Source organism: Pseudorca crassidens, chromosome 16 (genome assembly GCF_039906515.1).
Source record: "Pseudorca crassidens isolate mPseCra1 chromosome 16, mPseCra1.hap1, whole genome shotgun sequence".
NCBI lineage: Eukaryota > Metazoa > Chordata > Mammalia > Artiodactyla > Delphinidae > Pseudorca > Pseudorca crassidens.
Genome location: NC_090311.1, coordinates 36,789,016 through 36,815,661, shown reverse-complemented (window position 1 = coordinate 36,815,661; position 26,646 = coordinate 36,789,016). Strand labels below are relative to the sequence as shown.

The 26,646-nt window shown below is 40.0% G+C and overlaps 1 protein-coding gene across 2 annotated transcripts; it reads right to left on the bottom strand.

Moving 5' to 3' along the window:
- Positions 1 to 1,003: 1,003 nt before the first annotated feature.
- SLC16A12 (solute carrier family 16 member 12) lies at positions 1,004 to 24,982 on the bottom strand. 2 transcript variants are annotated; one of them, XM_067710060.1, is made up of 5 exons: positions 24,738 to 24,982; positions 14,273 to 14,376; positions 9,324 to 9,903; positions 6,853 to 7,112; positions 1,004 to 3,860 (listed from the first exon to the last, which is right to left on the bottom strand). In XM_067710060.1, the coding sequence occupies exons 1-5, from the start codon at positions 24,845 to 24,847 to the stop codon at positions 3,598 to 3,600; spliced, it is 1,317 nt and encodes a 438-aa protein (XP_067566161.1). In that variant the 5' UTR covers positions 24,848 to 24,982; the 3' UTR covers positions 1,004 to 3,597. The 2 variants fall into 2 exon arrangements, with proteins under 2 accessions (XP_067566161.1, XP_067566162.1); XM_067710061.1 differs by lacking the exons at positions 14,273 to 14,376; positions 24,738 to 24,982 and adding an exon at positions 11,563 to 11,729.
- Positions 24,983 to 26,646: the final 1,664 nt, after the last annotated feature.

Here is a 26,646-nt window from a genome sequence, read left to right as displayed (position 1 = left end):
GGGGTGTAGGGAAAGGGGTAGATAAATGCTGGGGGATGGGTACATCAAGTTCATTGTACTTTTCTTTCTGGTTTTGTATATGTTTGGAAATTTTCATAATAAAATGTTTTAAACATCAATCTTTTTATCATTATTTAATATTTTTCCCAATCCTCCCACCAAATATTTCTCTGTGCTAATGGGACAAAATCCCAGTCATCTCTTACTGGTAGCTGCTCTGGCAACATGTATAAAAACGTATGGTTCAGTGGAGTTTAAAAAAAAAAGACAAACTTTGAAGCATGAGAAGAAAAACTCATATCTACCTTGAATTCACACTATTTCATTTCAATAAACAATTTCCAAATTAGACCTATTGGGACCAGGAAGATGAGTGCCAAATAGATATTACCATCTTCATCATCACTGGGCAATGGTATAGGCACTTCAGAAAGAACTCACCTCTTGACTGAGAAAGCGTGACTTTGGTAATGCGGAAGGTGGGACAAAGCGTGCTGCCCAGCCTTCTCCACATCCTCCCATCCCCCCACCCCCCACCCCCGACAAATACTCCCAAAGAGGAGCCTGGATCAATAGACAGCAAATTAAGCCACTTAGCCTGGAAGTAGTGGTCTTGATAGAACCAGACTCTTGGAAAGATTCTTGGAAATTTCCAATCCAGGATCCTCCCATCTATACTGATTGGAAGACTGCAGCATAACCCAGAGGATTTCATCTGCCCAAGGAAGGGCTTATTTCCAAATGGTTTCTTGAACCCACATGAGAAGATCTGAGCAGGTGCAAAGGGAGGGAGGCAGACTCCAGCATCAGACGGCTTCCTAGTTTTACAGGAATTCACTACAGGCACTAGAGTGCAGTGACTGCAGGGTCAGAAGACGTGGGACCTAATGCCTCAGTTTCCATGTCTATTAAATGGTGATAATACAGACTGTTACGGGGATTAAATAAGACAATGCATAGGAAGTGCTTAACACGGTAGCTAACACATTGGAAGTTCTCAATAAATGGTTCTGCTTTTTGTAAATTATTTGATCGCTTACCACATCTTTATATGCCAGTTACATCCTGGCATAATCCAGACAGAGCCACTCACAATACAATCCAAACCCTTTGTGCAGGGGAAAAATGTTCTTCCAAACATGACTATCAACTCATTTTATTATGCTTTTGAAATAAGAAAATATTATCATCAATAGCCAATCTGTTAGCGAAATCACAATCTGAACAAAAGGCCAAATGGTACAGTGTATCTACAGAAGTTAGACATTTCGTTTGCTTTTCTACTCATTCAATTTCAAAGTAGAACTTGCAGTGATATAAAGAAATATTTAAGATGTAAAATCATCCCACCACAATTTTGTTCTTGATTCCACAAAACAAACACATCATTCCCATGAATTGCTCCATTTTGAAATAAACAGTATAGACAAATGGAACATAACAGTAAAATTTTGTGTCGATGACAATGGTAACCTCTAAGATCTACATTTTCCTTACTGGTTTCCTAAAAATGCCACTCCAAAAAGAAAAGTAAAATACAAATGTACGCATGTATAAAGGCAGAATATCACAAATATTTTATACAAATTTTTAAAAGCTCTGATCTCTATGCTCATTTTTCATGAGTACTTATAATACTTTAGAGAAATTACATCACAGAACCAGATAAACAAAATTTTACTGTGATCATCACTAGGAAAAAATATGTATAAGAATATTTATAACTCTTTATATTTCAAAAAATCTTTAGGCTTGAAGATTCAAGAAATGACATTTAGTGTAAAGTGCTATTCCAAACACATAAAACTTCATTTTAACTTTGACTGTTTACAGGTATTTTCCAAATATTGTTTTAAAATTGCAAATGACAAAGGAAGTGTTTCACAACTAAATTCTCAAACTAAGTATAAAGATAACAGGAAACATTCCTGTTTTCTCTTTGGAAAACACCTATGAGATATTAGTTTTCTGCCATCAAATCAAGTCAGCATTTCATTCGGAAAGCAATGTATTAATATATAATTATATATATATATATTTAAAATCCAGTTATAGGCAAAGACTCTTGCTGAATGTGCTTAGTCAACCCTGGATCTTCCTCATGGCTGTGTTTTTTCTCTCAGCACCCCTGGCAAGGCATTTGTGAGATCTGTTGGGGGACAGTGGATTGAATGGCCTTCAGGGTCAAAATAGTTCCCTGAGGTTCAGATTTTAAATTTTTGAATAATTAAAATCCCCTTTCAATTGTATAACTTGCCCCTGTGTTACAAGTGCAACATGATTTGGGATTCAGGATTATAATTCAGAGGACTTAAAATGGTCGGAGACAGGCTGGGGGATCTGGCCTTTCTCTTCTCTCCCTATGCCCTCCCTCTTCAATCTGAAGACTTTATCCCACACCACAGGAAAGTAGGGTACTTGGGAATGAGCAAACTATAATCCAATGAGTTAAGGTATGTGATTATAAACTGTAAAACAACACACCACTAGCCTTCTTAACTTTGTCCTCCCTCTCCCCTGGCCAAAGCTACAATCTGTGGGAGGGCTGTGATGCTGAGGTTAACCCCTGAAGTCTTCTCATTCAGCTGAAAAGGTCCACTAATGATTATCTATAAAGAGATGAAGAGCAGTGGACATTGGAACAAAAATTAACACAGGGAGAAAGGAATCTCAGCTTCAGAGTATCTCTAGAATAATATTTTTCAGGCCAAATTCCCAAGTCCTGTTTTGGGTAATGAACCTAAATATCTGATCTGAAAAGAAAACTTTCACCAGAGACCTGCTGATTCAAGAATTCAATTCCTGCCCAGTTGGAATGCTGCCAACATTTTTCCATTCCTAACAGGAATTGTCTACAGTTTAAATAAATGCTTTATTTCTAAAGGAAAAAAAAAAGGGAAGCATTAGAGTTAACATTTCTGGTAAGATTTAGAAATCGCCCATGTGTCTTGGTGTGTTCTACTCAATTTAGAGCAAATGTTATATGTGATAGCAACAGAGGTGAGCGTCTGGTTGGAGGTTAAGTGCCTCGTTTTAGGAAAAGAGCTTTCAGTGGTGGTGGAAGGTGAGGATGACAAACCTTCTTCCTAGTGGAGTTTCTCATTAGCATTTGAAACAGGTTGTTGAAGAGTACTTTAGGTTCTTCAAAAGGCAATGATTAATACAGGACCCCCTTCTCTGAACAGCATAAAGAAACCTACATGTCAATGTTTCTGTTTACCTTCTAACTGAGGAGGGAAGATGGAAGGGCAGAGAATTTGAAACAAAGCTGCGTCCAGTGTCATCTGCTTTGGTCGTGCCTTGAAATTACCTCTATTTACAGTGAATTGTATCAGCTAGGTCCTAACATTCTCCATAGTGTGATGCTCACTGCCCAAAAGATGCGAGTTCAATTGTGAGTACAAATCCCAAAAGGGGATACTCTGAGCCAGTCCAGCTTGCTTTGTTATTTGCTATTTTTCCATTACAAACATATTAATAAAACGATAAATTTCCTTAGAAGGCAATACTTCTGCCAAAATAAAATCCTTCAGAAACATGTACAATACAGTGGTCCCACCTCTTTCAGCCCTGAAGATTCAGGCTCAAGGCCATTGATCATGCAGGGTTGGAACCAAGCATTGCTATAGCCACAGACTCCCCATCTTTCTGATCTAATTCTCTTGCTACAGAATAAGCCACCGATCCATTGGTCCATAGCTGCAGCTTGGGATCTGACTCTTTGGCAAGGAACTGCAGCTGGGTTTTTCTCATCTTCTTTACAAGTCTAGCAAAGCCAAGCAACACAGAACTAAATATCATTGAAAACCCACAGAGAAGAAACGCTGCAGTGTAGCTGCCAGTCGTGTCTACGAGCCATCCTGTAACAAGCAACAGAAAAATGATATTGAGTTGAAAATTCAATTATTTACCCATTTTCAAATCTAATAATTTGTCAGGATAATAACAATAGATGGCTAGCAACACTGCTATTATTTTGACATAAAAAGCAGATGTCCTAAAAGTATTGTGCAGCAACTGAAAAATGCATTCTATTTTCTAGGGAAACTTCTAAAATGGGTTGTTGTTATTATGTAAAGTGCTTGGAAGTGTCACACTCTTAGTATTGACACAATAAATATTAGTTATTATTATTAATCCCATGAAATACGGTAAAAAAGATAAAAACAGCATCATTCAAATTACTGATGATGGGATTCTTTCTTTATCTAGGGTGTTAAGAGAATGTAATTGTACAGAATGCTAGTAGTAGTATTCCCAGCAGCCATATACTGACTATCCTGAGTAATAGAACACGCTTCTAGATAAAGCAGAATCCAAATTTTCTGTTGGATCCAGTCATCGTACCCCATCCAGTTTGAAAATTAGAACGTTGGACCATCTTACAGTTTAAAATGCAAACTTCAGAAAGCAGAATTCTGTAATCACGGAATTTTTTTTATCTCTTTTTTTCTTTATCTTTAAAGAAAAGATAAATTTTCTTTATCTCTTATTGCAACAAATTAACCACAATATCTCTTCCGGCTCTAAATTTTGAGGAGAACCAGAGTATATGATATGCAAAATATAGGTCACAATAATCAGAGACTCAGTGGGGTAAAATTAGACCTTGGCAGGAAATTATTTTGTGATTAAAAAAGTTTAAAAAATTTTTATTTTATATTGGAGTATGGTTGATTAACAATGTTGTGTTAGTTTCAGGTGTACAGCAAAGTGATTCAGTTATACATATACACGTGTCTATTCTTTTTCAAATTCTAAAAAGGTTTTTTAAAATTCCTCCAAACTTTACTTATATGCCAAGAAAATCCACCAGAGAAGTGTATGATTTCTCCTCTCACCTACTTCAAAACGATTAGTCTAAAGAGGCATGCAAAAATTGTTAGAAGCCCTAAGTTTCCTGCAATCCAAACTACTCTCAAATATTTTAGTTATCATGTGATTTGCTTGTACATTTTTGTAGCAGAAAACAGAAGAGATTGAGTAGAGAGTTATCTTAAAAGTAATTAAATACGAGAAGTATTAAATAGGAACTCACATGCTAATCCTCTAGTACCTGGCAATGAGTATAATGTCTGATTTGCCAAATGAAGGCCATGGTTTGAAAAAAGGATCCAGGAATCCCAATTTACGTCCTATGACTTTTTAACAGAGTTACACTGTCCCTAAAGGTTGGTAAATACAAAAAAGTGGCTGTGGAGGGAGGATGTGGGAACATTTTGGGGGCATTTTCCAAAAATGAAGCACTAAACATGTAGTCCTTTATCATGGAGTTTAAACTGACGAGGAACTTTCATCAGCAGCTGTCAAGCAGTCAGTTTCCCTTGGTTTGATGCTTTAGCAATTGCTGGAGTTTAGAAATAAGCCGAACTTTGTATTCATAATAGCAGCTAAAGCAGAAATCCTGCGTTCTTCAAAAAATTCCCTCCCTTCCTTCTAAGCAAATGCTTGACTCATATCTCTTCTGCCTATCTTCAGAGAACTTCTTCACTCTCGTTTTTAATTTAGGCAGGTAATAATCTGGACCAATTATTCTCAATCTTTAGTGTACAGGAGCATCACAAGAAAACTGGCTGAGAGTGTAGATTCCTGGAACTCACCCCCAAAGGTCCAGATCACAGAGGGAGGGTCAAGGAGTCTGCATTCTAACAAGGGCCCCAGGGGATTCTGATGCAGGTGGTCCCAAGATCTCATTCTGAGACACACTGGTCTAGACCACACACCCCAGCAAGAAGGCATGGGTTCTGACCTGTCTGCTGCTATACCGACAGCGCCAAACACAGTGCTGGTGTACACAGGCAATAAAGATTTGTTGAATTACTTGTTTAATGTATGCAATAAATATTTGTTGAATTATTTAATGCATGCAATGAATAGTTGTTGAATTACTTATTTATGTTTTTAATTTTTATATCATTTTTACAGTTTACAAAACATTCTAGATGCTTTATCCTGAATCCCAAATCTGTATATCCAAACCTGGCCTCCCTCAAATGCTCAGATTTCATCCTTAAACAGCACTACTGAGCATTTTATTGGGTATTTCTGATATCTGAATATGTCTAAACATTAAATTTTTAGTATTTTTCTGGCAAAGCTACTCTCTCCAGCTTCCTTATTTCTTTCAACTATGCCATTATCTCCTAAGTTATCTTGGACTTCTTTCCCTCTGTTATCACCACATGCTAAATCCAGTTGATTTTTTTCCCCCAAATTTCCCCCTCGCCCCAGAGCTCATTCTTATTTCTGCCACAGCAGCCCTAGTTCAGGCCTTTATCAGATGGCTCTTGAACTATTAGGATAAAATCCTGTTTCTCCCCTAAGTTACCAGATCAATTGCTAGACCATGTTTTCTAAAATATACTCTTTACTATACTACCCCTTTGCACAAAAGCTGTAATACTAGCAATATTCTCTGAAGTGTATAGGGCCCCACTCCTTCGGCTGGCACTCAAGACATTCCACTATGACACCCGCACTTCATCATTTCAGCCTCACCGCCTACCGCCCCCCACTACTGGAATCCTGTTCTCCTGCCAGCCTTCCCTTTGAACGTGCCCAACTTATTTATAAGTCTGAACAGCTGCTTCATTCCATTGCTTCTATCATTAGTATGGAATGGAATCAAGATCCTAATTTGGGATTTTTTCTTTCCAAGTATGCTAAGGTCCCCCAGTTAGTGGGAAGAAGATTATAAAACAAGGATGTAGGTGAGACCATGATGTTTTGTGGCTCTGGCATCCCTTTCTCTTTCACTCCTTACTTCCAATCCTCATGGGTGTGTGTGAGTTCACTGTTTTTACATCAATATGACAGAGAAGAGGTGATTGGGGGTTCTCTCTGCAAACTTACCTGCGATGGGTGGGCTCACCAAATATGGCACTGCATGGAGGAAGTACACCACGCCAAGCGCTGATGACAAAGAGGTGGTCCCCACGATTTCTGCAGTCACTACTGGGATCAGAGTCACATAGGCACCATCAAAGTAGCCAAAAGTACAAGCGAAAGGCACGAGCAGGGGGAGACTCTGAAGCATTGGGAGGCAGAGGTAGCAGAGCCCATCCATTCCGATGGCAAAGAGGTAGCAAATATACTGGTAATTCTTCAGACACCTGTGGATGTGAAGACCAAGAATGAGTGCAGTATGCACAGGTTCTATTAAAGAGCTCTAGAACCGTGCCCAGGTGGCAGTAAGCACTACAATTATTTATAGAGATGGCCTCCGCACTGTGTGTTTTCTACGTTGTCTTCCTGTCTTTCTCTTGGTATATGCAAATGCAAGAATGTATCTTCCCAGGAAGCATGGTATGGTAGAAAATAACCTGTGCTCTAAAATTAGACAGATAGAAGTTTGAATCCAATTCTACCACCTACTAACTGCCTAACTCTAACCTCAATTCCTTTAGCTATAAAATGGGGAGGCTGTCTATCTCATAGTGTTATTCAAGGATAGTTGTGAAATAACACATAGAGTGTCAGGAGACTAATATTTTCTAGATGCTTTCAGATGTGTCATCCGTTAGTCTCCAGCACATCATATATGCTCAGTAACCCAAGTGGTTATACAAAGAGGAAGTCATAATATGAAGAAACGAAGGTGATTTGCCAGAGATTATGAAGGTCTTGTATTAGGACTAAGTCGTATTTCAAGACCTCCCCAGTGGTACTTCCATGAACACTTCCCTTTGTAGATCCAAAGCCATCTATGATACCAATTATTTTAAAGACTCTGTATAATATCAGCACCAGCAATTTATGCTTTACAAATGTTTTTCTGCCCACAATCTCATTTAAGCCTCACAAAATGCTATAATGTCCATAGGCAAATATTGAACTGGCCCATTTTACAGATGAAGACCCTTGGGGATCTGAGGGTTAGGTGATTTTCTCTAGGTCACAGGGATAATAAGGGGCAGAGCCAGCACAAGAACTTAGGTCTTGGATATCTCAGACTAGAGATCCGTCTCTCAGACTTATACCAGGCTGCTTCTTGTTGAGTTATTTGATTGTAAGGATGGTTACCCTTTGCTCTCCCGCCAACTCATTAACCATTAAAAATGTGGATTTAATACTAAATATTATATTCACGATACTGGATAACGGCAGTTGGATCCTGATTAGTTCCCAAAGATATAACGTGTGAGAAGCCATAGGATGATAGCTCTTCCAGGTCATAGCTCAAGTGTGAGGAGTCCATCATTTAGGAGAATATGAGTAGTTTGCTCTCTTCAATCCAAACAGATTAGCATTAGCTGAAGAAACTACTCAGTAGATTTCTTATAACTTTGGTTTCTAAGCCTAAAATCATAATGAAACTATTTGCTCTTTGCACTGTCAAATATAAATACATGGCTACAGGGCTCCCCTGGTGGCGCAGTGGTTGAGAGTCCGCCTGCCGATGCAGGGGACACGGGTTCGTGCCCCGGTCCGGGAAGATCCCACATGCCGCGGAGCGGCTGGGCCCGTGAACCATGGCGGCTGAGCTTGCGCATCCAGAGCCTGTGCTCCGCAACGGGAGAGGCCACAACAGTGAGAGGCCGGCGTACCGCAAAAAAATAAAAAATAAAAAATAAAAATAAATTAAAAAAATCAATCAATAAATAAATAAATACGTGGCTACAGATAATGTGTTATTATTGACCTGATCCTCCTGCCTGGACTGGAGTCTGTTCCTCTCTCTATTGCCAGCCACTCTCTGGGGTGGTTCAAAAGAAACTAAAACCACAATGCCCAGACAGAAGTTGTCTCACAGGAGGACTGATTTGACTTAGAATGGAATTAAATCTGTCACCAGAACTTCGCTTCTGCCATTTATACATACCCAACATCCTAAAAAATCTAGAACAGGTGTCAGCAAACTATGGCCAAATCCAGCCCACTACTTGTTTTTTGGACTGTGAACTAAGAATGGTTTTTCCAATTTTCAATGTTTGGAAAAAATCGAAACAACAATAAAATTTTGTGAGGGAAAAATTGTATGAGAAATTAAAATTTTAATTTAAAATTAAATAAAGTCTTATTGGAACATGGCCACTCTCTTGGTCACATATTGTCTATGGCTGCTTTTGTGTTACAACAGCAGAGTTGGAGAGTTGGAATCATATGACCCACAAAGCCAAGGTGACTTCGTCTGTTTAATGTCTGTCCCTTTACAGAAAAGTTTGCTGACCTCTGACTAGAAGAACCAACAAGGGAGTTGCCTTCAGATATCAAAAACCTGTTAACATTATTCAGACCTAGGTATTCTAGAGGGTAAGGTGATGAGGGGAAACTCAAAGTTTAAAGTCCCTGGTGGGGAACCAATGGCGGTTTCATGGATTTACCTTCTGTCAGTTAGCCATCCGAACGTGATATTGCCAATAATGTCAATCACCCCAAGTATGGACATGAGAAAAGCAGCTTGCTGGTGACTCACTCCAATACTCAGAGCATAAGGCACCATGTATACAAAGAGAGGGCTGCAGCCATAAGCCATAAATAGAACAGAGATGGCCAATACAATGAAGTCTGACATCAGTAAAAAATTGTATTCCTGCTGCAAAGAGCCACAGAGGCAGGTCTGCACCCATTCTTTAGTCCAAGTCGAAGAGGGAGATGCCCGCTGAAAGCCTTGTGTCTCAGTTCTACAGACATGGTTCTGCTCTGAAGTTGTTTGGTCATCTTTAAGAGTAATTGGCCGCATCAAGGCGCCACAAACACAGAGATTCAGAACGAAACCCCCAAGGATGAGTAATGCTCCCCTCCAGGAAAATTGTTCAATAAGGAGCTGAACCACAGGAGCCAGGATGAAGATGCCAATGCCACTTCCCGACATGGAGATCCCATAAGCAAGGGCTTTCCGTCTGCTGAAATACTTTCCAACCATGGCAATAGCTGGAGAGTAACAAAGTGCAAATCCAAGACCTGGGGATAAAGAGAACTCTATGAGTGCTGGTGGCATGGCACGAACAGCCTGTGAAAGAACATTTCTCAGAATCATACTATTTGGAATAAAGAGAATCTGAATCAAATAAGCCCTTTTAAAACTGCTTTCTACACCAAGCTGAAAATGAGTCTCCCCTCACCAGTCTTCCACAATTTGCAAAGTATAGCATATATATGACTTTCTTCTTGGGAAGAAAAGCCTTAAGGGAATATGACTTAAGCAAAATAAAAGGAAGAACTTAAAAACTATTATACAAGCTCAATTTGAATTAACTAGAAAATCAGGATAACACTGACCTAAGAAATTTATTCTCCCCACCACTTCTTTTTTAATAAATTAAAATTAATTTTAATAAATTAAATTATCTCTGGATAATTTGAGTATTTTTAAATTATCTCTGGATAATTTAACTATTTTTAAATTATCCAGAGAATTACTTCAACTCTTCACTGCCCCTGAAGACACAACTCTGATAACCTGGACCACACTGGAATTTGGGTCTAAATAGCATTTGTGACCCCGTGAAAGCTCAGAGTAATCTCACATATTGGGAAACATTGTGCCAGTTTTATACACGAACGTAGCATGTACACGTAGCCACCTGAAAATAGCCCTTAAAGTCAGCAGAACACCTCTTCAAGATTTTCCATTTCTATTCCTTTTAAGTCGAGAAAACTTGAAGGGCTTTAAACCTGGAATTTAAATGTCAAGGAAGGAAAAGGAGAACTACCTTCAGCTCCTGTTCCCATCTACAGAGCAGAGTGAGCAATGATCCCAATTTGCCTGGACTGAGGGGTTTCCCAGATGTGAGGCTTTCAGCACCAAGACCAGGATAGTTCCTGGTAAACTGGGATGATGGGACACCCTAGCAGTCAGGCCCTTTGGATGACAGGGGACAGATACCGTTTTTAGCTGACAGAGCGAGATTTATAACCTTACTACGAGATTATATCCTGTATTGGCCTGATCATGCTACCCCTGTGGCCCAGACAAGAGTTAGTGTCACCCTCCCCTCTAAGTGATGGGGCAGAAAACTGCTACTCTAGTCCCACCAACCAAGCCCACCTTGATCCTATGCAGTCCCTGTAAGTGTGATTTATGGAATGCACATCAGTTGCTTCTCTTTCTATGGGCTTCATTTTTCTAAAGATACTTCCGTAACATCGAAAGAAAATGTGCAATGTAAGAATATTCACAGGGGCTTTCTTTTTAAAATGGTAAAACCCCATTTATTGGACAATGGTACTCGCTATAAAGTAGGGGCAACTCAGGTCAACCACAGACAGTATTTCAATGTCTTGGCAAAGATGTTGGGAGAATGATCATTGCCGAAAATTTATGCTGCTCTGGCTAATGTCACATTGCTTCTGAGTGGAGAATCTCAGCCATACACGGCTGCCCAAGGGAAAGCCAGCAGTCACTGTTGTCAAGTGGCTGAATTAAAGTGGTGACACATTTTCACTACAGTATGACAGTCCATTGCATTTCTAGCCCTTTTGTTTAACTGCTAGGTAGGCAGACATTAAGATAAATGATGCATCTTACAAAATGAATATTTTATGAATTACTGATCTGTTGGTGGGCTTGACAACCCCTGGATAGGGTGGGGTGAGAAGGGTGGTACGAAGTGCCCTTACCTGTAAGAACTCCCAGAGTGAGGTAGAGATGCTTCAGACTGGTGGCAAATGAGCCCAGGATGAGACCAGTAGATGCAAGCAAGCCACCCAGCATGATTCCCACTTGACAGGAAAAATGGTTACTGACAACACTCCCAAGTGGAGCTTCAAAAACAATAATAAATAGGTTCAACACAAAGGCCTTGAGGGCACTGTGGAAAGGCTGTGGGTGCTGCGTTGGCAGAGCAGAGAACGATCCATCTTCAAAGCCTCGAGCCCGCCCCACTCATTCTACAGATTCGGAAACCAAGGAGAGAGGAAGTGACTTGTCCATGGTCCCACAGAGAATAAGTAGCAAAGCTGGAATTAGGATCACATCTCCTGACTGGCGTTTGACGGCTCATTCCACATCTCCATTCTATGACAGCCATGATCCCAGGATTATGTGGTGTTTTTTAAACAGTGAATCAGCTCCTTTAAACTACATGTCACTGGCACAGCGATGTGCCTTGTATGTTTCATATAGTGTTGATCATACACAATTAACAATAATTATGACAGGTAAACGGTAGAAAAGGAAAGTGGGCAACATGGCATGGCCAGCAGTGTTATGCAGGAAAAGGCCAGGCAGAGAGATCATAGACAAATTTCACAATCTGGCACTGTTTCCAGGCTTTTGGAAACCCTGTGGATGAGAAATCAAAGTCCAGAAAATCTAGGAAATGAGATGATGACATTTTGGTTGGCCTCACTCTATTTGTGGTTTAACAATGTGTCAGAATTGTGCCAACTTCCAGGCTTATAGACTAATAATTAAAGCTGGAAGAGGCCAAACAGAAATTGAAGCTTAGGGGAATATGACATACCCAAGATCACCAAGAACTATACAGTTCAGGGAACCTTACACCGAGTGCAGGGTTATTTCACCCTGTTATTCTGGCTCCTTGGGTCTCTCAGACTGATGGCAGAGATGATGGGTGAGGAATGTATGTGAATTTCTTTCTGAAGAATAATTCATGCTGACACCAGTACTCCTAGTAACAAGATCAGAAGAGCCAATTCTCTAGGTATCTGTGGAGTATAATTTTTATATCGATCAGGTTAAAATTGGGTGTGACACAAATGTACACGATAGAATCAGTCGTCAGCTTAATATCCCATCTAGTTAGAATAGTGGCTGGCTGCATATATAACCTCTGGAGAATAGGAATGAGCAAATCTCCTGAAAATATATCTAATTCTTCAGACTGATGCTGCTGTGGCTATTGGAAAGTGACAAAATGTATACTAAACTCAATGAAAAATGTTCACTTCCCTGTTCGTCATAGGACAAATATGACCCCAATGGGTGTCCCAGATGTGATTCTGCAGAATTTAAATATTCTGCATCTAACATGACCCCGCTCTTAGCTCAATGCCTCACATGGTCATTGTGACCACTGTGGTCACTGAAGGCCATTTATTCCTCTTTGAGGGATTATAAATATTCTCCAAAAGATATCAGTGAGAGAAATGAATCACCTGTATCCTCCATGAAAGATAAACACGGCTGTCTTGGCATGCTCACACAAAGGCTGTGCCTAATCATCTGACCCTGAAAACCAGGTGATCATCTTACTGGTTAAAATAAAAAACCTGAAAATATGATTTCTTGATCCCTTATGACCTTCCTGCGTTATCAGTAGCGTCTACTTAGCCATCTCATGAAACCTAGAATTGCACTCAAATTCCTCCCAACCAAGGAAATACATTTCAGCACAAATCAACCAATTCCTGATTATGTACATTTTTCTAAAAATAAATATGCATCAGTACCTAGAATGGCATAGATGACATTATTTATGATACCAAATAATATAGTATTTCTCTTTTGCCATTAAGACATGGCCTGAAGAGATAACAGTTTTCTAAAATATTCAGGAGTCACCTAAACGAAAGGATTACATGGGTCTCGTCTGCAAATAGATCATTTTGATTTGACCCGATTGCAGAAAATTTCTATGGCACTCATTTAATAACTTTGGTTGGAAAGTTTTAAAAAGAAAACTCTCAAGGTTAGTTTTTCCTTAGATCGATGAGAGATTCCATGAATCTTGAGAACACTCTGTACACCGTACGTAGCACCTGTGTGGCTCTCGATGAAAACTACAGCCATAGTGAATGTGCTTATCTCATGATTGCACCTTTCTATCCTTCTACAATACTTCCCTAAGAATGAAGATTGATGCATGAAAAACGAGCCAAATTTTGAACCCTCTGGGAAGGGATGAGAATGAAAACAAGACTTGAGACGTGATGCACACATTGTTGGCACTCATATAAGGAGATCACATTGAAACGGCTCATGGTACTTTCCAATGGCTGTTTATGTGACTGGAGAATGAGGGGACCACAGCATTCAGAAGAAAGCAAGCATATACTGTACGGTTAACTGCGTCCAAAATCAGGACAAGTACTGTGATTGCCCAGTTCCCTATCTCTATAGGTATGTGTCCAATTGACTGTATTCACTACCTGGTCCATCTGACATCAGCCAAGAATGTTAACTGCAAAAGCACATCTGGGGGAGTTTGGCTAAATGCAGGATCGTACTTTTCTTTTTAGATGGTTTTAGCCAATTTTTAATCATAGCCCTTCTACTCAGAAAAACTGGTCATCAAAGGCAGTGGAAGGTCACTGTCATGTATAGTTCAAGGGTAGCCAGTAATTATCTATCCCTGGAGATACTCACCACAGAGCATGGTCACACAGTCTACAATGGAATGGATCCAGGCTGTCTGTGCATAATCCTGAGAGAAGTATGTCTGGAAGTCCACAAAAAAAATTGAAATACATCTGAAAAAAAAAAGTGCAAACATTTTATACCAAAAAAAAAAAAAAAGAATGAACATGTATTCGATTGAGAGTTTCAAGTTTTGGTTCAATCATCTGTTCCAGTCTCCAGGGCTTTTAATTGATTTTCAATGGTACGTTGCTGGCCTGTAATAAGTGGGAAATCAGAAGCTAACCATTGAGATGTTCTAAGGGATGAGAACAAGTGTTTAGGACTTCCCTGGTGGCACAGTGGTTAAGAATCCACCTGCCAATGCACGGGACATGGGTTCGATCCCTGGTCCAAGAAGATCCCACACGCTGAGGAGCAACTAAGCGCATGAGCCACAACTACTGAGCCTGTGCTCTAGAGCCCTTGAGCCACAACTACTGAGCCCGTGTGCCGCAACTACTGAATCCCACATGCCTAGAGCCCGTGCTCTGCAACAAGAGAAGCCACCGCAGTGAGAAGCCCACGCACTGCAACCAAGAGTAGCCCCTGCTCGCCGCAACTAGAGAAAGCCTGCACGCAGCAGTGAAGACCCAACGCAGCCAAAAATAAATAAATTAATTAATTAAAGAAAAAAAGAAACAAGTGTTCACCCACTAGAGTGGCTGCTGAAACCAAGTGGTTGCGAAGATCACTGCTGTAGGGAAGGTCTTACGGAAAAGATGACAGGTCAGACACATGGATTGTTACTCATCATACTGTTTCACTAACATCTGAAACTTCTAAGAGGTTGTTATACAAGTTAAGACTTGACAATAAAGTATTATACATCACCCAGCAATTTCACTTCTAGGTTTTAAGCAAAGTTAATAAACAGATGGTGATGATAATAATAATAGATACACATAAAAGGATATACTCCGGAGAACTATTTATAATAGCCAAATATTGTAAACAGCATATATGTCCGTCAGTAAGGGACTGGTTAAGTAACTTATAGCACATCAATAAAATGAAATATTATTAGGTATTAAAAATGATTTGCTTTGTATTTATTGATTTGGAAATAAATTCACAATATAATGCTAAGTAAAAAAGTAAGTTACAAAATAGCTCATATAGTAAGGGCTTATTTTTATAAAAATGTACTTCATGTAACTAGAAAAAGACTGAAAGCATATTAACCAAAATGTATCCGGTCATTATATGTGCATGGTGAGGTTATAAATGATTTTTTGTCTTTATTCTGCATTTTGAATTATTTTACAGCGAACCTGATTTCTTATACAATCAGAAATTTATCTGTGTGTGTGTATATACATACGTATGGGGGTGTATATACAGAGACAGAGACAGAAACAGAGACAGAAAAATTTTTATGCTGAAAAATAGCTAATTACTCAAGAAAAACAAGACATAAGTGATCCAGAAGCAATAGTTTGGAATGAACCGCACACAGATAATTCAAGACAGGAAGCTTTTAGAGCTCCGTGATAGCAGGGAAAGAAATCAGGCCTTGCAGCTTGGAGATGAGATAGGAGGATATCTGTCTCCTTGGATAGGACCACATTCCAACTCATTGTGCTTCAGCAGCCCCTAATAACCTGTTATTTTACTCTCTCTTTCCTCTCCAGTTGCTGCTGGATGTAAAAGTGAGTGATGGAAAAGTTAAAGAAGGGGGAAGAGAATCAGGACTGCTGTGTTATGATGGTCCAGCTTCATGGGCATACAACCTATACAGTCGCACAGAATCTGGCACTCAGAAGCATTAAACTTGGTTCAACTCAGCTGTCACTGTCTTAAAATTCCTAATAATTTTATCTTTGAATTTGCATATTGTAAGTGAAGTCCAATGGGACAATGAAGCATGCATGTGAGCAGAGAGCTACGGATTCTTCAGTCTGCAATTCTGTGCGTTTCCATTTGCACATAGTCTTAGAGATGCCCCAGGACACAGAATTCCAGTAGACTCTTGTGTGGGAGTCCAGTAAGACTCAGACTGAGTACCAGGTAAGTGTGTTACACCTACAACTGAGTGAGCACGTGCACAGGGGAGTGAGAGAGAAAGACCATGCTTTCCTTTCAAACGAAAACTTGCTTCAAATGCAGAAGAAGGCAATGGTGTTTTAAGAAAGACAAAGGGCCGAGTATTCCTATCAGATCCTTTCTTACTCGTGTTGCTTCTCTGGATTAGCTGATCACTTAATGCTTAAAATGATGACACAGAAGGAAAGTAAAAGGTAGGGCTACCGGTAATATAAAGATGAACGGCAGATTTGTGCTACTAATTTAACATTTCCATTTTCTTTACTCAGAACAACACTAAATAGTAAATTTAAAACACCGTGAAAAACCGAGACCGCTGAAAAAAGGAAAAGCTTCCCATTTTAGTACGTTTACCGGCCCTTTTTTCCCTGCCTTTTGAACAAGTGGTCCTGCATTTTCATCTTGCACCAGGCCCTGTAATAATGTTGCTAGTCCTGGTGATAGGAAAGAGAAAAGGGACGGTATAGGGCAGCGATCACCAACCTTCTCGGCACCAGGGACCAGGGACCGGTTTCGTGAAGACAATTTTTCCACGAAGCGGGGCGGGGTGGCGTGAGGTGGGGGATGGCTCAGGAGGCAATGCGGGCGATGGGGAGCTGCCGATGAAGCTTCGCTCACTCTCGCCCTGCTCACCTCGTGCTGTGCGGCCCTGTTCCTAACAGACCGCGGGCTCGTGTCCGCAGCCCGGGGGTTGGAGACCCCTGGTATAGGGTGCTAAATTCTAAGTCCCATAAGGTACTGGGATGGAGTTTGATGTGCAGAGTACAGAGAGGGATCAACCCTCGTGGGCAGGATTAGGCAGAGTGAGCTGGGCAAACAGATATAGGCCTGACAGGCCTCAGCCAATCCCCAGGGAAATGGGCGGGCCTTTACGCACCTCCCTCCGTCAATCATTGGATATGGACACCGCTGGAGGGGCGAGCTCTCGCGAGAGGCAGCTCTGCGCAGGTGAGGGGGACCCTGCGGACACTGACAGCTGATGTTCACCCTGCAGCTGAGGCCCTCCAGATGGCACACCTCCGTATTCACCAGAGTTCCGTTCTTGTCCTCCACACTGAGCACTGTATGGGATGATATCTATCAAAGGGACATCAAAAGTTGTCCTTCCCCTTTCACTGATTTAAGAAACCAGACAACGTGCTATAGTAGATCCGATGCTAGGTTAATAATTATATCAGAGTTTGGAGTACTGAAACATAGTCACAACGAAAATGCAGAGAACGATAACATAAACTACCCGGCTGAGTGTATAAATTTAACTTTAATTAAAATATTGCAGAACTTTTTCTAAAGCATGAGCTAACTGCAACAGACTTAGACTAGTTTTAATTCGGTACAACAATAACAGGAAACTCTACGATGTTTCTTAACATCCTAAAGATTGCTAGACTAGTACAAAAAGTCTATTATTTTCTCCTAACCACTAGGCCTTCGATTTAAGTGAATAATGATTTCTTGGATATAGCCTCAGTATCAAAATAGTTAAGTTATCCTTAGCCCAGGGTTTCTCAGTCGAAGCACTATTGACATTTCGGACCTGATAATTCTTTGTCCTGGGGGCTGTCCTGTGCGTTGCAGGATGTTAAGCAGCATCACTGGCCCCTGCTCAGAATGTCTCCAGACGCTGCCAAAGGTGCCCCCGGAGGGCAAAGTCAGCCTGTTTAGGACCACTGATCTAATCAACCATCAAATTCTGCTATCCTACCTTATACATATCTTTCAAACGCTGCCACGGAGCTCCACTGCCTTTATCATTTATCATTCATGACAACACTTCTCTCCTGGACTGCAGCCAAAACCCTCCTAACTGATTTTCCTGAATTCACACTTGGCTGCCTTCAGTATATTCTACACTCCATGGTCCAAGTGTCCTCCTCACTAGAACACAAATCAGATCCTGATGCTTCAAACTTTTTTTTTTCCCGTTGCGGAGCACAGGCTCCAGACGCGCAGGCCCAGCGGCCATGGCTCACGGGCCCAGCTGCTCCACAGCATGTGGGATCTTCCCGGACCGGGGCACGAACCCGTGTCCCCTGCATCGGCAGGCGAACTCTCAACCACTGCGCCACCAGGGAAGCTCACTTCAAACTTTTTAACATGACTTATGAGACCCTGCATAAGTTGGTCCTTCTTAGCATCTCTCCTTTCTTCCCATCTGGTGCAAGCCTCCCTCATTCTTTTAGTCTCAAGATAATAGTCAACTCCTCCAGGAAGGCTTCCTTGACTACCTGAGTCTGGGCTTGATACCTTTCTTAAGTATTTCCACTACATGCTGGACCCTTACCACACTGTGTGGCAATGTTCTTTGCATTTGTTTGTATTTTCCACTAGACTCTTGCTCTGTGACAGCAAAGACCATGTCTGTCTTATCTTGCATTGAATCCCAAATATCTAGTACCATAGCTTCCATGTATGCGGTGCTCATTAAACATTGTTCAAGGTTCAAGGTACAAAAGGAAGGAAATTAGGAGGGAAGGCAGGCTGAGAGTTGCTAGAGAAGTCACTGGAAGATAAAGAAGTGAAATGGTTGAGTAGCAACTTCAAGAACGTGAATGAGAAAGGAAGAAGAACAGATGGCATCTATGTAGGAGCACGTGGCTAGATACGGTACAGTAGAGGTGTGAAGAATCTGAGCTTATAAGCTGAGAGAAAGAATTAGTAAAAGAGAGATGCAGAAGTTGGAAATGTGGAAGAACATAGGACAACTAAGAGGAAAGCACCCCAAATGATAATAAGATATTTTGGTGTTGTAAATCATAATCTCTTCTCTCCACTAAATTGTTTTGGGGGGTTTAACATTTGTGGGACTATGTTTATTTCTTGTGACTTTTTTACCTTGTTCTGTTATTTTGTTTTCTGTTTGATGGGTTTTTTCCAACTGATTTGAATAGTCATATCAAACTGTAGGTATGTAAAATTCAGAAGTAACACCTGAGATTCTTGCCCACACATGTGAGTAGGCTTGTCAGAGGTAAAATTTAATAACCACATACATATGCTTCTTTTTTTAATATATAAATTTATTTATTTTTTTATTTTTGGCTGTGTTGGGTCTTCGTTGCTGCGTGTATGCTTTCTCTAGTTGCAGTGAGCAGGGGCTACTCTTCATTGCGGTGCGCGGGCTTCTCATTGCAGTGGCTTCTCTTGTTGTGGAGCACAGGCTCCAGGCACACGGGCTTCAGTAGTTGTGGCATGTGGGCTCAGTAGTTGTCGCTCATGGGCTCTAGAGCAAAGGCTCACTAGTTGTGGCGCATGGGCTTAGTGGCTCCGCGGCATGTGGGATCATCCCGGACCAGGGCTCGAACCCGTATCCCTTGCACTGGCAGGTGGATTCTTAACCACTGTGCCACCAGGAAAGTCCTGAAATATGATTCTTAACATAGATATTGTGTTTGGTAACAAGATGTCTTGAAGAAAAAATATGTAAGCAATGCACATTAACGAACAGAGGGAGTAAATAAATAAGAACGACTACTTTAATAGCCTGCACAACTTTAAGCTTATATAAATTTTATGTGTAAGGAAGCATCATCAGTTACAAGGTAAGAGTGAAATATGATTTTTAAATGCCCTGGATTATAAATGGTAGCATTGTCTGTAAAGCAAAAACCAGCAAGCAATATAAACGTCCATCAATAAAAATGTTTTAAATAAATTATGGAAACATCCATATGGTGAAATTTTAAGCACCTACCTTTCAGTGAGGTAGAGCCATATGTGCTGATATGGAAATATTTCCAAAAGATATTATTAAGCAAAAAAAAAGTTCAAAACAGTGTGTATAATATGATCCCATTGGTGTAAATGAAAAGAACATGCTTTATATATGGACATAAGGTTTTTAAAAAATTTTCTGGACAGATCTCAAGAAACTATTTATGAGATTAACTTTAGGCAGTGAAACAGGGATTCAGGAAGTGAGGAGAAAAAGGCTTTATCTTATATGTTTCTGTATTGTTTGAATTTTTACCTTCCAGATGTATGGTTTAACCTTTAAGCATATTATTTAAATCAAAGAGAAGGGAACACTCCCAAACTCATTTTATGAGACTAGCATTATCCTAATACCAAAACCAGAAAAGAACATTACTAGAAAAGAAAACTACAGGCCAATATTCCTGATGAGTATAGATGCAAAAATTCTGAATAAAATACTAGCAAACTGAATTGGCAGCATATTAAGAGGATCATTCACCAGGTTCAAGTGGAATTTATTCCTGGGATGCAAGGATGGTTCAACATACACAAATCAATCAATGTGACACATCATATTAATAGAATGAAAGAAATGAATTGTATGATCATCTCAGTAGACACAGAAAAAGCATTTGACAAAATTCAACATCCATTTATGATAAAAACTCTTAACAAATTGGGCATGGAAGGAACATATCTCAGCATAATAAAGCCATAAGTCACAAGCCCACAGCTAATATCATGCTCAATGGTAAAAGGCTGAAAGTTTTCTTCTAAAATGAGGAACAAGACAAGGGTGGCCACTCTCATCACTCCTATTCAACATAGTCCTAGAAGTCCTAGCCTTGGCAATCAGGCAAGAAAAATTAATAAAAGGTATTAGAATTGGAAAGGAAGAAGTAAAATTGTCTCTATTTGCAGATGATATGATTTTATATATAGAAAATCCTAAAGACACAACCAAAAGGCTCTTAGATCTAATCAATGAACTCAGTAAGTTGCCGGATATAAAACTAACATACAAAAAATCAGTAGTGTTTGTATACACTAACAATAAAATTTCCAAAAAAGAAATAAAGAAATTGATCCCATTTACAATAGCCTCAAATACAGTAAGTTTAACTAAGGGCATGAAAGATCTCTATGCTGAAAACTACAAGACATCAGTGAAAGAAACTGAAGAAGACACAAATAAGTGGAAAGATATCCCATGTTTGTAGACTGGAAGAATCAACATTATTAAAATGTCAACACTATCAAAAGCCATCTATATATTCAATGCAATTCCTATCAAGAATCCAATGGCATTTTTTACAGACGTAGATAAAACACTCTTAAAATTTACATGGAACCACAAATGACCCTAAATAGCCAAAGAAATCCTAAGAAAGAGGTATCACACTTCCTGATTTCTAACTATAATATAAAGCTGTACTCATCAAAACAGTTTGGTACTGGCATAAAAACAGACACATAAACCAGTGGAACAGAACTGAGAACCCAGAAATAAACCTAAGCGTCAACTAATGTTTGAAAAGGGAGCCAAGAATATTCAATGGAGAAAAGACAGTCTCTTCAGTAAATAGTGCTGAGATAATTGGATATTTGCATGTAAAAGAATAAAACTAGACCCATATTTTAGACCACTCACAAAAATTACCTTGATATGGATTTAAGGATTAAATATAAGACCCAAAACTATGAAACTACTAGAAGAAAACATAGGAATAAAGTTCCTCAACATGGGTCTTGGTAATGGTTTTTTGGATATGTCACCTAAAACACAAGCGACAAAATAAAAAATAAACAAGCAGGACTACATCAAACTAAAAAGCTTCTGCACAGCAAAAGAAACCATCAACAAAGTGATAAGAATGGGAAAAAATATTTGCAAACCATGTATCTGATAAAGGGTTAATATCCCAAACATACAAAGAATGCACACAACTCAATAGTAAAAAAACAAATAACCCAATTTAAAAAATGAGCAAAGGACCTAAATAGACATTTCTTCAAAGAAGATATACTAAAGACCAACAGGTACATGAAAAGATGCTCAACATCACTAGTTGTTAGGGAAATGCAAGTTAAAACCACAATGAGCTATTACCTCACACGTATTAAAATAGTCATCATCAAAAAGATAAGAGATAACAAATGCTGGTATGGATGCAGAGAAAAGGGAACCCTTGTGCACTGTTGATGAGATTGTAAATTGGTACAGCCACCATAGAAAACAGTAGGGATAAAAATAGAACTACCATGTGATCCAGAAATTCCACTGTTGGGAATAGATCCAAAGACAATGAAAGCACTAACTAGAAAAGATATCTGCACCCCCATGCTCATAGCAGCACGATTTTTAATAGCCAAGACATGGATGGATGAATGGATAAAGAAGGTGTGGTATGTATATACAATGGAATATTATTCAGCCAGAAAAAAAACGAGGAAATCCTACCATTTGCAACAATATGAACAGACTTTGAAGGCATTCTGCTAAGTGAAATAAGTTAGAGAGAGAAAGACAAATACTGTATAATCTTAAATATATGTGGAATCTAAAGCAACAACCAAGCGCATATAAAAAGAGATCAGACTTATGGTTACCAAGGCGGGGGGTGGGGAGGGAAAGGGAATTGGAGGAAGGTGGTCAAAAAATACAAACTTCCAGTTATAAGATAAATAAGTACTAGGGATGTCATGAACAATATGATGACTACAGCTAACAATGATGTATGATATATAGGAAAGTTGTTAAGAGAATAAATCCTAGGAGTTCTCATCGTGAAGAGAAAAGTTTTTATCTTTTTTCTTTTCTTTCCTTTTTATTGTAGTTATATGAGAAGACGGATGTTAGCTGAACCTACAGTATATGTAAATCAAATCATTATGCTTACAAACTATTATATATAAAATAGATAGACAACAAGGTCCTAATGTATAGCACATGGAACTAAATTCAATATTCTGTAATAAACCATAATGGAAAAGAATATATATATTCAGTTATATATATATATATATATACACACACACACACATATAAAAAAATTGAATCACTTTGCTGTACACCAGAAACTAACACAACACTGTAAATCAACTATACTTCAATAAAAAAAACATGCTGTATGCCTTAAAATTATATAGCGATGAATGTCAATTAGTTCTCCATAAAACTGGAAAAAGAATTAACTGCCCAATAGGCACTGATCCTCTGAACTGACAAGTCACCGTGCAGGCTGCTTTCCTCGTCTCTGTCTCCAGTTCTCTTGGTTGCTTCCTGGTGTGTCACCCTTTTCTCCTCTGAGCCTATTGTGCTCAGGTATCCTCCTCTCAGCCTCTCCCAGGAACCTCTGAAAACAGGCCTTTGCTGCCAGCCACAATCCTCTTTTCTGGTTCCCAGCTGCCCTTCTTATAGAAGCACTAAGCTCACTTCCAGAACTTTCCTCTCATGGGAATGATGAAAGCTTCCACATGTAAGAACAAAGATGAAAGAGATGCCTTTTAACTCTATGACCTCCTCACTCCCAGAACATAAGATCCATAATCCAGATGGGAGAAAAATCAGACTCAACCATCATATTATTTTAAACAAATCTACAGTTTATTTTGACACATAATCAACGAATCCTTATTGTAGCAAAAACAAACATCCTGCTTCTTTCCTGCATTATCTATTTGTTATGGGGGGTACATCGATGCTTTTATTTATTTTTATTTTTTATTTTTGTGGTACTCGGGCCTCTCAACTGTTGTGGCCTCTCCCGTCGTGGAGCACAGGCTCCGGACGCGCAGGCTCAGCGGCCATGGCTCACGGGCCCAGCCGCTCCGCGGCATGTGGGATCTTCCCGGACCGGGGCACGAACCCGCGTCCCCTGCATCGGCTGGCTGACTCTCAACCACTACGCCACCAGGGAAGCCCGATGCTTTTATTGATGATGCTATCAAGTGAAGATATGTAGTGCAAATCAGTTTCTTTGGCTGCCAAGGGAGTGTTGCCAGAGAAGAGCAACAGAGTTCAATTAGAACGAAGGCACCTCTAGAGGAGAGAGCGAGCACATGCAGATTTCAAGTGTGGCTTTATTCCAAATGTAAATGAGATGAATGAACCTCAGTGTACACACGTTTAACTTAAGTATAGTCAAGGCTATGCCCTTGGGTAAAAGGAAAAGAGGAAACACGACCAAATGAGATGAGAGAATCCCTGTATTTATGCTCTTTCTGCCCTTCAACCTAGAAATCAGCCTCCACTACCACAGCCAAGTGCAAAATGAAGCAAAAGAATTTAAACTCTAGGCTTTAAGCTTCCAACGGCTCAGTATTCTGGTGAGCCGAGATGTTTTCAAGGACTATTTTGAGCTTATATATTTGTCCTTTGTGAGATGAGCTGCTTAGGAAAAGAAATGTCTGGCAGAGCCATAATATTTAGCTGAAAAATGTCCTAACACTCCAGGTTTATGTGGCAGAGATTATAGGAGACCACTACCCAGGACTTTTAAGTGTCAGGAAATCACATTCCTTGCAAAGAAAAAGATATCCGATCAGTCAAAGGAAACACACACACATGCACAAAACATATATTTACACATATATTTTCACAATGACAGGTTCAGAACTAGAACGAAGCCGACTTAGAAAAAAAGACAAGCCAGGTCATCTGATAATAAATCGAGAAGAAAGTCCCACCTACCTGGTTACTGCCCGGGTGCAGATGGTAACAAGGAAACAGCCAGCCACAATCATCCAACCCCATCCTCCATCCGGTGGGGAGGTAGACCGAGCTCTATTTACTTTTGCCATGGTTTCAGTTCTTTTTTCTTCTTTTCCAAGTTACTCCAACAGCCCAGTTATGATCTTGGAAGGGTCTGCTGTCCAGTGATTTCCTGTTGGCATTCAAGACTGGTATAGAATGCTACCTGGAACATGGGTTACTGGCCATCTAAAACCAAAAATCAGGACATAGTTGTATTTTATTGCCATATCCAAAGACACTTTTTCACTTGGTAAAAATGATTATTACTTTCCTGTTAAATATGATTATTTGTTAACTGTGAATACTGGCCTAGTGCAAAGACCATTAGTTGTCCTTGGAACCTCTCCCCCTTCTTCTTTTTTTAATAACAGATCTTCTCAACTTTTAGCCAAATCCATGATGACAGTTTGGATACCATACCTTGAAGGTAGATGTGGCAACGTGGTTTAGTCTAGACTAAAGGGATATGAGCAAAATATTACATGCCACTGCGGGTTCCTCAGCTCAAAGGCAAAGGCACTTTCTTAAGACTTCCGCCACCTCCTTTCCCATAGACTGGAATGTGGATGTGGGGATGAGACAGTTCCAACCACACAGGCCCAGACATCGCCCAAGGGGCTGGCAGAGCTACAGGACAGAAGGAGCCTGGGTCCTCAAACGACTCTGTGGGGAAGAGGTGCCTCTCCAGCTCCCGACTTCACACACCCCTCACTGTTACACCAAAGTTAAATAAGCCTCAGCTTTATTTGAGGCTCTCCATTCTGGAGTCTTTCTGTTACAACAGCTTAGGCTATGTCTTAATTATTATACTGAATGATTCTGACAGTAAGTGCGTTGGCCTTTCTGACCAAGAATGCTATAATTCTTAGATGGAAAAAATTGAAGCAAGAAGAGAATGAAAAATAAGTGAAACAGAATAGAAAGCCCAGAAGCTATCACATAATAATTCAATACAACTAAATAAGGAAGCAAAGAGGGATGGGGAAAAAAAGGATTATTTGCTACCTCCCATTACAACTCTCCATTTAATTCCTTTTTTAAAAAAATAAACTTATTTATTTTTGGCTGCACTGGGTCTTCTTTGCTGTGTGCGGGCTTTCTCTAGTTGCGGTGAGCGGGGGCTACTCTTCGTTGCGGTGCGTGTGCTTCTCATTGCAGTGGAGCATGCGCTCCAGGGCACGTGGGCTTCAGTAGTTGTGGTGCATGGGCTCAGTAGTTGTGGCTCGCGGGCTCTAGAGCGCAAGCTCAGTAGTTGTGGTGCATGGGCTTAGTTGATCCATGGCATGTGGGATCTTCCTGGACCAGGGCTCGAACCCATGTCCCCTGCATTGGCAGGTGGACTCTCAACCACTGCGCCACCAGGGAAGTCCCTCCATTTATTTCTTAACCTTCTAGATAGATCAGAGTTAAATGTAAAAAAGAAGTCATTTAGAATCTAGGAGAAAACATATGCAAATAATTATCTAACCTCTGGATGGGAAGAGGACTCCCTGAGATGTAAAGTAATGTTAACAAACCAAGGGAAAATTTTGTTGATTTGTCTAAATTAAAACTTAACATGTCTATATACCAAAACATGTAATAAATAAGACCAAAAGGTAAACCATAGACTTGGGGGAAAAAAAAAGCAACACATGATTCAGAGAAGTAATATCTGCAACATTAGTTCATTCAACTACCAACACTTATGGAGGATCTAATGTGTGTTAGGCATTATTCTGGACACCGAGGATTCAGTGATAAGCAAGACACACACAGCTCCTTGTGGTAGACAGTTTCTAAGCTACCCCTACGGTCTCACATCCTGTTGTTCTTGTCCTTGTGTAATCCCTTCCATTGAGTGTGG

Coding starts and splice junctions, on each gene's coding strand:
- SLC16A12 (XM_067710060.1), bottom strand. CDS start 24,847: ATGGCAAAAGTAAATAGAGCTCGGTCTACCTCCCCACCGGATGGAGGA. Junction 9,904..14,272: donor CTGTGTGACCATGCTCTGTG/GTGAGTATCTCC, acceptor CTTTATCCCCAG/GTCTTGGATTTGCACTTTGT. Junction 3,861..6,852: donor GGTGAGCCCACCCATCGCAG/GTAAGTTTGCAG, acceptor TGCTTGTTACAG/GATGGCTCGTAGACACGACT.